The 14,787-nt window shown below is 39.8% G+C and overlaps 1 protein-coding gene across 1 annotated transcript in view; it reads right to left on the bottom strand.

The window, feature by feature from the left end:
* FMN2 (formin 2) overlaps positions 1-14,787 on the bottom strand; it is a 316,289-nt gene that overhangs the window by 57,610 nt on the left and 243,892 nt on the right. The window contains exon 16 of the mRNA XM_073793699.1: positions 2,661-2,712. Within this exon, the coding sequence (XP_073649800.1) occupies positions 2,661-2,712 (52 nt within the window). The remainder of the gene's footprint in view (positions 1-2,660; positions 2,713-14,787) is intronic.

Here is a 14,787-nt window from a genome sequence, read left to right as displayed (position 1 = left end):
ATTTCCTTGAATGAATGATTTCCCATTTGCTGGAGGCTGTTAGAACGTGTTTTAGAAATATTAAGTGATTGTCTTATATCCTTTTCTCCAGTGAAATTGTTGTTAGTTGGGAAGAGAGTTCACTCCGGAAATCAGTCTCCTAAGCTTAAGTGTTTGGGTGAGTCCAAAAGAAGGGGATTTCGAAAAACCCATAGGAGGCAGGTTCCTACACATATATTTAACTTGGAAAATTTAATTATTCTGAGCTGATCTCTACACACTCACCATGTGTGTATTGTTTATTTCACAGAAAAGGACACGGATTCAAAAGTTATGGTAAATCCTTGGAGCCACAGCTCCAGCAGTTTGGAGCAGGTGCAGATACACAGATCTGACACCAAAATCTATGCTCTAATAATGCTTCCAGGCGGCCCAATCCCAGATTCAGCAGAAACAGTGAGGAACATAGAACGCACACATAAACACATGCCTGATTCTGAAATCTGACTCTGCTTTCTGCTTCCACCACCCAACATTTTGTAATCTGATTATGATAATAATGTGAAAATAACATAGCAATTAACATATTAGTCACTTACTAAGTGCTGAGCATCTGGCAAACACTATCTGACTTAATTCTGCAGGGGCCACCCCAGAATGTCTCTTGGGCATTTGGATTATTTCCAGCTGAAAATAATCAAGGACCAAAAGACTCAGGAAGAAATTCTGACCTTGCCCCTAAATGCCTAAAGAACTTAGATAGAGGGTTTGCTCCTGGAATAGAGCTTTCAGCAGAGGTATCTGCAAGAATATGGGGGTGCGGGGGCGGCTCTTGGCAGGGCCTGCACATCAGTCCACTCTGTGCCTGTCGTCTCTGCTGGCCCAGCAAACACTGGTTTAAGCAAGCATCTGCTTTTCTGTCTCCTTGTGAATTGCCTTCCTCCCCTCTGAAGTCCTAAACCAGTACCACAACATCCTCTTTTGTCTTTAGCTGAAGGTGGTATTTAAGTTTTCCTGGGTCTCTCCCATGTATACTTGTTATTAAACTTTTCTGTGATTTTCTCCTGTTAATCTCTCTCATGTCAGTTTAATTCTTAGACCAGCCAGAAGAACCTAGAAGGGTAGAGGATAACGTCTTCTTCCCTGACATCTCTACCTCGCCAAGTAGTCACTGCTGTCCCAGGGTTAGGGTTTGGACCCCAAGGCACAGCCATCACACACGAAAGGCCAGGGCCACACTGCCTACTGCAGAGAATTACTACTGACTGCTGTCCAGGTCATGCAGCATTGCTACAGAAATGGTACAGAGACTTAGTTCTTTTAGGAATGTTTCACAGGATCCATAATTCTTACTTTTATTTTTAAATTTCAGAGTTAATTATCTAAATTATAAAGATGACTCTTTTATTAACAGATTTGTCCTTAGCCAGAATTCCTTTCATACAATTAACTGAAATTCCTGCTTGTTATAATTTAAGGTCTTCACCTCGGTTTTTGCTTTGATAGAAACTGGCCAATTCTGTTTTACCAATTTGCCTGCAATACAACTATTATGTATGTGATATCTGTTCACAGACATATGGGATCTTGCCTCATAAAGTAATAGCAAAGAACCTCTTTTATCAACATTTTCCCAAGAGTAATCAAATTTCTTTAGAGACTGTGATGGTTAATTTGACGTGTCAGCTTGGTTGGGCTGTGGTAACTGGTCTGGGGTCAAACACCAGTGTAGATATTGTTGTAAAGGTATTTTTTAGATGTGATTAACGTTTAAATCAGTAGACTTTGAGAAAAGCAGATGACCCTCCATAATGAGGATGGGCCTCATCCAATCTAGCTGAGGGAATTAAGAAAAAAAGACTGGTTACCCAAATAGGAAGGAATTCTGTCTCCAGAATGCTTTCCGACTCAAGATTGTAACATCAACAACATGCAGAATTTCCCGCCTGTTTTGAGCCAATTCCTTAAAATCAATCTCTCTCTATCTGTAGGTGTGCACACCCCGCCACACACCACACACACAGAGACACACACCCCCCCACACACACCCCACACGCCACACACATACAGACACACACTCCCCACACACCACACACACCCCCCCCACAGACACACACAAACACCACACACACACAGACACACAGACACACAGACACACACACACACACACACACACCTATGGGCTCTGTTTTCTGGAGAAATCTGACTAGCACAGAGAGGAAGAAGTGGAGAAGATTGATGCAGAGAAGCAGAGATTTCTGAGATACTTTTCTACGCTCACCCATGATTGCAAACCTCCATTCTGGAAGTAAGGGTTATGTAAGGGGAACTCAGGGTGCCGGCCCAGCTGTGGAAACTCAATAGTGTCCTATAACCAAACCTTCATCCTTTTTTCTTAAGATAGGTTCTCTTAAATTTCTACAACGCTAAATCCTATTCTACAGAGAAGGTGCTAAGCCAGTCACAATAATTGGATACTTAACAGATTTATATGTCAACCAGAGTTATAAAATAAAAGCCAGAAATCCAATGTATCATCAAAGTGCATATTGAATTAGTTTCTTTCTCTTTTATGCTTGAGAATAAAAATTGAGCTAATGATTGACTCCTTGAACTGAAGCACGCTAAGCACTTTCTAAGTCAACTCTGAGAACAAACGCTGAAAGAAAACAATTGCTCACCATTTATGAGTCTCTGTCAGTGAGTTCTCCTCCGCTTCTTGGTCAATTTTAGCTGAAAATGCAAGAAAAGAAAACAAGATGAGATAAATGATAAATGGTTATAACCATCTCAAACAAAACAGATCCAAATAATATGAAATATATTTTAACACATTATTAACACTAAGGTACTCCAGACAGAAGTTTATTTTAAATCTATGAAGAGATATGATTGAATAGGTTATGTTTAATTTTCATTAAGCTAATACTACTTTCTAAGTAATTTCTTTAGATCAGTCACATTAATCTGAGAAAATAAAACACTAGAAAACTTGATATTCACATCAAATTTGTTTGTCAAGGATTTAAATGTCAATAATTGGCTGAAAATAACTCTCTCAAGCAAAGGTACAAAAACCAAGTAAAAAAACCTAAATAAAAATGGTTTGTGACCTTCTTCACCAGTGCTCTCCACACCAGGTCACAAGTGACCAGATCCAGAGATTATTTCCATGCAGATGTAAGATAAAATACTAACGCTTTCTACTAATTCCAAGTGATGAGATGACAGTGCATGCATTTATTTGCTATTAGATTTGTCTAAAAATAAAGAATGGTAGCCGGACACAAACCCAAAGATCAAATTTGGGAAAGAGGTTACACCATTATTTAAAAATTATTTAAAATAACACAGAAACTCCCATCATATAATATACATATGGCAGTGACCTTCACATTTTTTGACCAGTAAGCATTCTAGGAATTTACGTATTAGTTCATACACATGTATTTGACATTGAAAGCTTCAAAAATACTCCTACTTCTCACCATGTTAATATTTTTAGCCTATTCCATTAGATCTCAAAATGTAGCCACTAAGTTGATTTCATGCTTCAGTAATGATCAGTTTGAAAATCACTGAGCTACTGGACAAAAAGTTTAAAAATAAATGAAAAAGACCCTGGAGCTAGTGAAAGAAGTTGTCTTTTCATAACCATTCCCCTTTGGGTCACACTCACGGCCATTTGGAGAAATTAGAAGACAAAGAGGAGCAGAGCAAACTGATTCTAAAAATTGGAGCTGTGAATGGAAGCAAACCCCTGGTCCCTTGGAACTGTCAGTGTCTCCATCAGGACTTAAACAGTCATCAGCATGGGCTGGTTACTGTATGTCTGAAGGCCTGCACAACGTCTGCACAGCCACTGTGGAGTGTTGTTGGCTCCTCTCTGCAGGACTGTGACAATATATTTTTTAAAATTTTTATTGGAGTATAGTTGACTTACAATGTTGTGTTAGTTTCTGCTGTACAGCAAAGTGAGTCAGTTATACACATATACGTATCCACTGTTTTCTAGATTCTTTTCCCATGTGGGTCATTATGGAGTATTGAGTAGAGTTCCCTGTGCTGTACAGTAGGTCCTTATTAGTTATCTATTTTATATATAATAGTGTGTATATGTCAACCCCAATCTCCCAATTTATCCCTCCCTCCCTTACCCCCTGGTAAACAAGTTTGTTTTCTACATCCGTGACTGTCTGAATTTAACAGGGATACTTGGAGCTGGCAGCAGAGATTTTTCCCCCTTTCCCCTTTTGTTCTTTAGAGTGTTTACATAAGTCTACAGGTCAATCATTAGTTATATTAAGAAACAGAATACATGTTCCATGACTTCACTTTGAAAAGTCTCCAATGTTAATATATTTTTTTACAAAGTCTGCTCTGGGCTGCTTAGCATGAAAATGGTTGGCTTCCGTAAGAAATTCTAGAACCACAGAAAGTTTCTTTAAGGGAAAATAACAAAGCACCACAATGATTACCATTTTCAGGAAGGACATTCTCCCAACTGCCTATGTGTCTTTTTTTTTCTTTTGTAAAATATAGAGATTAAGACTGAAAAAGAAAGAAAATTTCTGGACTATTTTAAAACCATCAAGTAAATGACATATGAAATTTAAAACACCCTAAAATTAGATTCCAGAGATCTGTGTTCTATTTGTGATTCTGCCACTGAAATTAGCTTTGTAATCTTAGATAAATAGATTAATCTGTTAACATACATAAAATATTTAGCATAGTGCCCCCAAAAGTTAGTAGGGACTAAATAAATGTTGTTTGAAAACGCTGGATCTCAAGCTCTTGAAATTCCTAAAGTGATGTTCAGGTTTTCAAGTAAAAATGGAACATGACATATGAATAAAGTTATTTCCTATAAACCATGCAAACTTCCAATTGCTAATTATTTCATTCTCTGACCTATTTTTTCAGAGACATAAAAATTATTTTCAGTTAATTTCTAATGGCACAGAGGGCTTTGTGACTAGTTTTGAAAGCCAGTGTTACTTTTAGCAGCATTTTCCTACATATTTATAATCTTCTATTGATAAAGTTTATTATACCAAAGTATGCAAATTACTACTTCAAGTAAGATTGATTTTCCCTTTCTTTATAGCACACAGATCATTTCTTTTTTGACATTTCAAATGGGGATGGCAGCCTTCTAGTTTGTTCATGACAATTGCTAACTGTAGGATACCTAAAAAAGCATTTAAAATAGGCCAACAGGGGAGGAGCTTCAAGATGGCGGAAGAGTAAGACGTGGAAATCACCTTCCTACCCACAAATACATCAGAAATACATCTACATGTGGAACAACTCCTACAGAACACCTACTGAACGCAGGCAGAAGACCTCAGACCTCCCAAAAGCCAAGAAACTCCCCACGTACCTGGGTAGGGCAAAAGAAAAAAGAAAAAACAGAGACAAAAGGATAGGGATGGGGCCTGCACCAGTGGGAGGGAGCCGTGAACGAGGAAAGGTTTCCACACACTAGGAAGCCCCTTCGCGGGCGGAGACTGTGGGAGGCGGAGGGAGAAAGCTTCAGAGCCACGGAGAAGAGGTCAGCAACAGGGATGCAGAGGGCAGAGCGGAGATTCCCACACAGAGGATCGGTGCCGACCGGCACTCACCAGCCCGAGAGGCTTCTCTGCTCACCCGCCGGGGCGGGCGGGGCCAGGAGCTGAGGTTCGGGTTTCTGTCAGATCCCAGGGAGAGGACTGGGGTTGCCGGCGTGAACACAGCCTGAGGGGGGCTAGTGCGCGACAGCCAGCTGGGAGGGAGTCTTGGAAAAGGTCTGGAGCTGCCGAAGAGGCAAGAGACTTTTTCTACCCCCTTTGTTTCCTGGCGCGCGAGAAGAGGGGATTAAGAGCGCTGCTTAAAGGAGTTCCAGAGACGGGCGCGAGCCGCAGCTAACAGCGCGGACCCGAGACGGGCATGAGACGCTAAGGCTGCTACTGCCGCCACCAAGAAGCCTGTGTGCAAGTACAGGTCACTAGCCACACCCCACCTCCCGGGAGCCTGTGCAGCCCGCCACTGCCAGGGTCCCGTGATCCAGGAACAACATGCCCGGGAGAACGCACGGCGCGGCTCAGGCTGGTACAACGTCATGCCAGCCTCTGCCTCCACAGGCTCGCCCACATCTGTACCCCTCCCTACCCCTGGACTGAGTGAGCCAGAGCCCCCGAAGCAGCTGCTCCTTTAACCTCGTCCTGTCTGTGCGAAGAACGGACGCCCTCAGGCGACCTACACGCAGAGGTGGGGCCAAATCCAAAGCTGAACCCCGGGAGCTGTGCGAACAAAGAGAAAGGGAAATCTCTCCCAGCAGCCTCAGGAGCAGTGGATTAAATCTCCACAATCAACCTGATGTACCTGCATCTGTGGAATACCTGAATAGACAATGAATTATCCCATATTGAGGAGGTGGACTTTGGGAGCAAGGAAATATTTTTTTTTCCCCTTTTTCTTTTTTTCTGAGTGTGTATGTGTATGCTTCTGTGTGTGATTTTGTCTGTATAGCTTTGCTCTTACCATTTGTCCTAGGTTCCTCTCTGTCCTTTTTTTTTTTTTTTTTAATGCTTTTTAGCACTTGTTATCATTGGTGGATTTGTTTTTTGGTTTGGTCACTCTCTTTCCGTTTTTTTTATTACTTTAAAATTTTTTTAATAATTATTTTTACTTTCATAACTTTATCTTCTCCCTCTCTCTCTCTCTCTTACTTTCTTTCGTTCTTTTTCTTTCTTTCTTTTCTTTCCTTCTTCTACCTTTTATTCAGAGCCGTGTGGATGAAAGGCTCTTGGTGTTCCAGCCAGCATCCAGGCTGTGCCTCAGAGGTGGGAGAGCCAAGTTCAGAAGACTGGTCCACAAGAGACCTCCCAGCTCCACGTAATACCAAATGGGGTAAAACTCCCAGGGATCTCCATCTCAACGCCAAGTCCCAGCTCCATTCAATGACCAGCAAGCTCCAATGCTGGACACCCTATGCCAAACAACTAGCAAAACAGTAACACAAACCCACCCATTAGCAGAGAGGCTGCCTAAAATCATAATAAGGCCACAGACACCCCAAAACACACCACAAGACATGGACCTACTGAGCAGAAAGACAAGATCTAGCCTCATCCACCAGAACACAGGCACTAGTCCCCTCCACCAAGAAGCCTACACAAACCACTGAACCAACCTTAGCCACTGGGGGCAGACACCAAAAACCACGGGAACTACAAACCTGCAGACTGTGATAAGAAGACTCCAAACACAGTAAGTTAAGCAAAACGAGAAGACAGAGAAACACACAGCAGATGAAGGAGCAAGGTAAAAACCCACCAGACCTAACAAAAGAAAAGGAAATAGGCAGTGTACCTGAAAAAGAATTCAGAATAATGATAGTAAAGGTGATCCAAAATCTTCAAAATAGAATGGAGAAATTACAAGAAATGTTTAACAAGGACCTACAAAAACTAAAGAGCAAACAGTGATGAACAACACAATAAATGAAATTAAAAATTCTCTGGAAGGGATCAATAGCAGAATAACCGAGGCAGAAGAATGGATAACTGACCTGGAAGATAAAATAGTGGAAATGACTACTGCAGAGCAGAATAAAGGGAAAAAAATGAAAAGTAATGAGGACAGTCGCAGAGACCTCTGAGAAAACACTGAATGCACCAACATTCAAATTATAGGGGTCCCAGAAGAAGAAGAGAAAATGAAAGGGACTGAGAAAATATTTGAAGAGATTATAGTGGAAAACTTCCCTAATATGGGAAAGGAAATAGTTAATCAGTCCAGAAATCAGAGAGAGTTCCAAACAGGATAAATCCAAGGAGAAACACTCCAAGACACATATTAATCAAACTATCAAAAATTAAATACAAAGAAAACATATTAAAGGCAGCAAGGAAAAAACAACAAATAACACATAAGAGAATCCCCATAAGATTAACAGCTGATCTTTCAGCAGAAACTCTGAAAGCCAGAAGGGAGTGGCAGGACATATTTAAAGTGATGAAGGAGAAAACCCTTCAACCAAGATTACTCTACCCAGCAAGGATCTCATTCAGATTTGATGGAGAAATTTAAACCTTTACAGACAAGCAAAAGCTGAGAGAGTTCAGCACCACCAAACCAGCTTTACAACAAATGCTAAAGGAACTTCTCTAGGCAAGAAACACAAGAGAAGAAAAAGACCTACAATAACAACCCCAAAACAATTAAGAAAATGGGAATAGGAACACACATATCGATAATTACCTTAAATGTAAATGGATTAAATGCTCCCACCAAAAGACTGACTGGCTGAATAAAGACAAAAGCAAGACCCATATATATGCTGTCTACAAGAGACCTACTTCAGACCTAGGGACACATACACACTGAAAGTGAGGGGATTGAAAAAGATATTGCATACAAATGGAAATAAAAAGAAAGCTGGATTACCAATTCTCATATCAGACCAAATAGACTTTTAAAAAAAGACTATTACAAGAGACAAAAAGGACACTACATAATGATCAAGGCATCAATCCAGGAAGAAGATATAACAGTTGTGAATATTTATGCACCCAACATACGATCACCTCAATACATGAGGCAAATGCTAACAGCCATAAAAGGGGAAATCAACAGTAACACAATCAGAGTAGGGGACTATAACACCGCACTTTCACCAATTGACAGATCATCCAAAATGAAAATAAATAAGGACACATAAGCTTTAAATGATACATTAAACACGATGGACTGAATTGATATTTATAGGATATTACATCCAAAAACAACAGAATACACTTTCTTCTCAGGTGCTCATGAACATTCTACAGGACAGATCATATCTTGGGGCACAAATCAAGCCTTGGCAAATTTAAGAATATTGAAATCGTATCAAGTATCTTTTCTGACCACAATGCTATGAGACTAGATATCAATTACAGGAAAAAATCTATAAAAAATACAAACACATGGAGGCTAAACAATACACTACTTAATAACCAAGAGATCACTGAAAAAATCAAAGAAGAAATAAAAAAATACTTAGAAACAAATGCCAATGAAAACATGATGACCCAAAACCTATGGGATGCAGCAAAAGCACTTCTAACAGGGAAGTTTATAGCAATAGAATCGTACTTTAAGAAACAGGAAACATCTCAAATAAACAACCTAACCTTACACCTAAAGCAATTAGAGAAAGAAGAAGAACAACAACAAAAACAGTTAGCACAAGGTAAGAAATCATAAAGATCAGATCAGAAATAAATGAAAAAGAAAGGAAGGAAATGATAGCAAAGATCAATAAAACTAAAAGTGGGTTCTTTGAGAAGATAAACAAAATTGATAAACCATTAGCCAGACTCATCAAGAAAAAAAGGGAGAAGACTCAAATCAATAGAATTAGAAATGAAAAAGAAGTAACAACTGACACTGCTGAAATACAAAAGATCATGAGACATTACTATAAGCAACTCTACGCCAATAAAATGGACAATCTGGAAGAAATGGACAAATTCTTAGAAATGAACAACCTGCCAAGACTGAATCAGGAAGAAATAGAAAATATGAACAGACCAATCACAAGCTCTGAAATTGAAACTGTGATTAAAAAGCTTCCAACAAACAAAAGCCAAGGACCAGATGGCTGCACAGGTGAATTCTATCAAACATTTAGAGAAGAGCTAACACCGATTCTTCTCAAACTCTTCCAAAATATAGCAGAGGGAGGAACACTCCCAAACTCATTCTATGAGGCCACCATCACCTTGATACCAAAACCAGACAAGGATGTCACAAAGAAAGAAAACTACAGGCCAATATCACTGATGAACATAGATGCAAAAATCTTCAACAAAATACTAGCAAACAGAATCCAACAGCACATTAAAAGGATCATACACCATGATCAAGTAGGATTTATTCCTGGAATGCAAGGATTCTTCAATATATGCAAATCAATCAATGTGATACACCATATTAACAAATTGAAGGAGAAAAACCATATGATCATCTCAATAGATGCAGAGAAAGCCTTCGACAAAATTCAACACCAATTTATGATAAAAAAAAAAAAACCCTGCAGAAAGTAGGCATAGAGGGAAATTTCCTCAACATAATAAAGGCCATATATGACAAACACACAGCCAACATCACCCTCACTGGTGAAAAAGTGAAAGCATTTCCACTAAGATCAGAAACAAGACAAGGTTGCTCACTCTCACCACTCTTATTCAACATAGTTTTGGAAGTTTTAGCCACAGCAATCAGAGAAGAAAAGGAAGTAAAAGGAATCCAAATCAGATAAGAAGAAGTAAAGCTGTCACTGTTTGCAGATGACATGACACTATACATAGAGAATCCTAAAGATGCTACTAGAAAACTACTAGAGCTAATCAATGAATTTGGTAAAGTAGCAGGATAAAAAAATTAATGCACAGAAATCTCTAGCATTCCTATACACTAATGATGAAAAATCTAAAAGTGAAATCAAGAAAATACTCCCGGGCTTCCCTGGTGGCGCAAGTGGTTGAGAGTCCGCCTGCCGATGCAGGGGACATGGGTTCGTGCCCCGGTCTGGGAAGATCCCACATGCCGCAGAGCAGCTAGGCCCGTGAGCCATGGCCGCTGAGCCTGTGCGCCCGGAGCCTGTGCTCCGCAACGGGAGAGGCCACAACAGTGAGAGGCCCGCATACCACCAAAAAAAAAAAAAAAAAAAAAAAAAAAAAAAAAAAAAGAAAATACTCCCATTTACCATTGCAACAAAAAGAATAAAATATCTAGGAATAAACCTACCTAAGGAGACAAAAGACCTGTATGCAGAAAATTATAAGACACTGATGAAAGAAATTAAAGATGACACAAATAGATGGAGAGATATACCATGTTCTTGGATTGGAAGCATCAACGTTGTGAAAATGACTCTACTACCCAAAGCAATCTACAGATTCAATGCAATCCCTATCAAACTACCACTGGCATTTTTCACAGAACTAGAACAAAAAAATCTCACAATTTGTATGGAAACACAAAAGACCCTGAATAGTGTTGTAGTTTATCTTAGGACAGGGCCGAAAGCAAGCTCGTCACACAAGATGAATTGTGCCGAAGCACAGCAGTAGAGGGCTGCCGCTCGCTCAGGCAAAACAGTGCCGTCTGTCCTGCTGTGGTAGCTTTTATTAAAGCATTATCTATGTTTACATTTTAAGACTTATTTTTTTAACATTCCAGATAGCCAAAGCAGCAACATATGCTTCTATTGGTTATACAGGCAATAATGGGCTTTCTTGAAAACATGCCGTGCTTCGTCCTTGAGCGCAAAAGCAGCACAAAGTTCCCACCATTACTTTGATTATACTGAAGTAGCACAAGGACATTTCCTTGCGTTCCCACCATTCTGATTATACTGAGGACACCTCATGGATCAGTGCCCAAAGCACTCAATGCTTATTCGCAGGCCCCCGGTTTGCCGGGGTGGGGGGGGGGGCGCTCAAAGCATTCAGGACTGTTCACAGTTCTGGCTTATTCACATGCCCCCTGTTTGCCGGGGGGGCTCAAAGCAATCAGGACTGTTTGCAGTTCTGGCTTATTCACCAGCCCCCAGTTTGTTGGGGGGGGGGGCTCATGGGTCACGTCTCCTTTCCATGTCCTCAGTTATTCCACTACATTTCCCCCTTTTTGTTTTGTAGCTTGTGCAGCATCAAGGAGGACATGGCAGCTTGTTGCGATGTTGCATGGCGGGTAACTTTTACTCGTCGTCGGACTACAATTAAACATATGATTATTATTATAATGAGCATTAGCAATCCTGTAGTAGAACCAAATAAAGCATGTAATTTAGATATGGGATTTAGATTATTAAGTCCTTGAATAATTTCAGTCTATACTTTTTGTGAATTAAGTTGTAATCTCTTCTGAAAAGTTTGTTGACTTTTCCCTTGTAAATTTACAATTTTTTTGGTCAAAGTTTTGTGATGTAATAAATGTTTTTTTATTTTTGTCCAGGGGAATGCAGACTGATTATATGGAACCGAAGTGACACAAAAGGCACTTTGATTCCAGTCACAACGTAGCTTCATTTGTCTTTGTAAATTTACAAGTTGGTCCCCCAACATAACCACAGCTTGTAGTAAGTCTGCTATTTCTGAATGTATTTCCGAATCAATTTGTCATTGAGAGGACCAAAGCATTTCAGAATTTTTATGTCAATCAGTTATATAATCAACGGTCTGAATAGATTGTTTTAAAGCAACTCCAGCTACTGTAGCAGTAGCTGTTATGGCTATAATACCCATGACAGCTGCAATCAACATTCCTACAAATCTTTTACTTCTTTTTAATGCATCAGCTAAATATTGCAAAACAGCCATAGGAGGAGATTCTTGCCATTCCCTTCCAAGATTGACAGGAAGCCAAAGACCTGTCCGAGCTCGTAAGATATACAAACTTTCAGTAGATATGTTAAAGGATATACTAGAGTTAATGCAGGTATACAGAGAGCAATTTTTACACATTATAATACCTTGAGTCTCATTCCATACAGCTGGTTCCTTTAACAATACATGAGGTAATTTCACATAACTACGAGTATACCGAGTAACATTTTTATAAAAAGTCAAACTATGATTTCCAGATTTGTTAACCATATGTCCTACCCAGGCATTAATCTTTTTCAAAGCTGCCATAAGCTTCCACAAGTCCTTTTGGATAGGATAGCCATTTAAATGAGGACCTGGAGGAGAAAACCCTCCAGCATGTTATACTATGGTATCATTAATAGTATTGCTATAAATAGTGTTATCCTACGTCAGTATAAATTCTTTAGACCCCTTTTTCCTCGGGTGGAGCCAAAAGGGCTCCAATCAGTGACGCTTCCCCAAGAAGTATTAACAAGAACCCGAGCCATTTTTCCTCGGCATCGAGTCTAATGGACCCAATCCTATCATCGATCCACAAGAGGCACCTGGCATGGAGGCAAGTAAGGTGTGGAAACATTCTCATTAAGAGTGGAATTAGAACTTTTAAAACTATAAGCACTCAAAAGATATAACCCATGATATCTGCTTTCAGTTTTGACAGAATTTAACCATGCCTGATAATTTATTTTAAGGCAATGATCTCCCTTTCCCATACAAATAGGAGGTCCATTAACACCCACCATGTAATTTTCTATTATCTTTACTTCTTCTTCCGGCTTCAAAGGGCCTCTATCATCAAAAGGACCAGGCAACCATCTAGACTCATTTACATATACAAGAATTGAGGCATCCCACCAGGTAACCCCCATATTAAGGGGAGGGTTAGGAATATAAGTCCCATAAGTATGGTTAGTACAATTTATCTCACTGGCTGATATGTTTATTACCTGTGTAGACAACATTGCCAACATAGTCACAAAAAGATTGGTGCTAGTGAGGGGTTTACCCTGCGAAATGACAAGATTTTTAGCAGTGACTGCAAATTTTTTCATTTGCCCCCAGGTCAATGAAGACGTCTTCTTTTTTTTTTACCAAGTCTTAAACTGCATATATTGTCCAGGTTCAAGAACAGTCTTGCCAAGTGCCTCCCAATCCTGAGGAATTAATATGTTTTCGGAAGCATACCTAGACAAAAGACCTTGAACATAATTAGAATGCATCCCATATGCATTAATGGTTTCTTTTAGCATTTAAAAAATTTTTATATCATGATGGTTATACTCAACGTTCATATATCCATTTGGAAATTATTAGCAGGCATAGCTTGTCTAACTATAGGGAAAGCAAAAAATGGTTCAGAATATTGCTTTTCTTCCTTATTTATCTCTTCTTCCAACAATAGTCTATTAGATTTAGGTTTCAGAGGAAAGCGAAACTGATGAGAGGCTCCAACAGGATAAGCTGTTAATTCTAAAGGAGGAGCCAAAGGAATAGTAGGACACGGCTCCTAATATGAGGGGGTGGTAGCATTGTTTTTATTTTCTTCCAATTTAACCATCAAATTTTTTAACTTTGAAAGTGTATCAGAAATCTCTCTCATTCTGTTGAGAAAGTGGCATCCCATTTTGTTTGCTAGTCTGCTCCCGATCTTTATCATCATCAGAAAAAGCCCCTTCATCACTGGAACCCGAAAAATCCTCTCCTGTCTCAGACACAAGGGGAGGAGGAGGCGGAGGAAGGTCCTCTATAGGAGACTCACGAAACAGAGTACGAAAAGCAGTAGAATGATGGGGAGCAGAATTCGGACGCTGAGGGCGTGCCCCATTTTCACTTTTTGTTTCAGATTGTAATGGTTCCAGGGCAAGGGAAATTAATTTACAAAGAGACCAAACACGGACAGATATAGGGTCTCCAGGCTGATGAGCTCTTCTTAAGGCTCGCATAACCTGTTTCCAAATTTTAAATTCAACTGGTTATGACCAGTAGATTGAAACCAGTAACAATGTTTACGTACCAGTGCAAACAATTCATCAAAAGATTCTGGTTTCACTTTCATTCCTGAACTCCGTAATAACTGTTTCAGGAGTCTAATGTATTGGAATTCTACTGACTGGAAATTCCCCATTACAGTTACTCTATTGCTCCCGAAGGTTTCGCTTACCCTTGAGCAGACCAATTTCCCCTTCGGTCCCACGATCACGCGATTACTTACCTTCAGGTCCCTGTTCGGGCGCCAAATGTTGTAGTTTATCTTATGACAGGGCCGAAAGCAAGCTCATCACACAAGATGAATTGTGCCGAAGCACAGCAGTAGAGGGCTGCCTCTCGCTCAGGCAAAACAGTGCCGTCTGTCCTGCTGTGGTAGCTTTTATTAAAGCATTATCTATGTTTACATTTTAAGACTTAT

This window comes from Tursiops truncatus, chromosome 16, assembly GCF_011762595.2.
Source record: "Tursiops truncatus isolate mTurTru1 chromosome 16, mTurTru1.mat.Y, whole genome shotgun sequence".
NCBI lineage: Eukaryota > Metazoa > Chordata > Mammalia > Artiodactyla > Delphinidae > Tursiops > Tursiops truncatus.
This window is presented reverse-complemented; position numbering and strand designations above follow the sequence as displayed.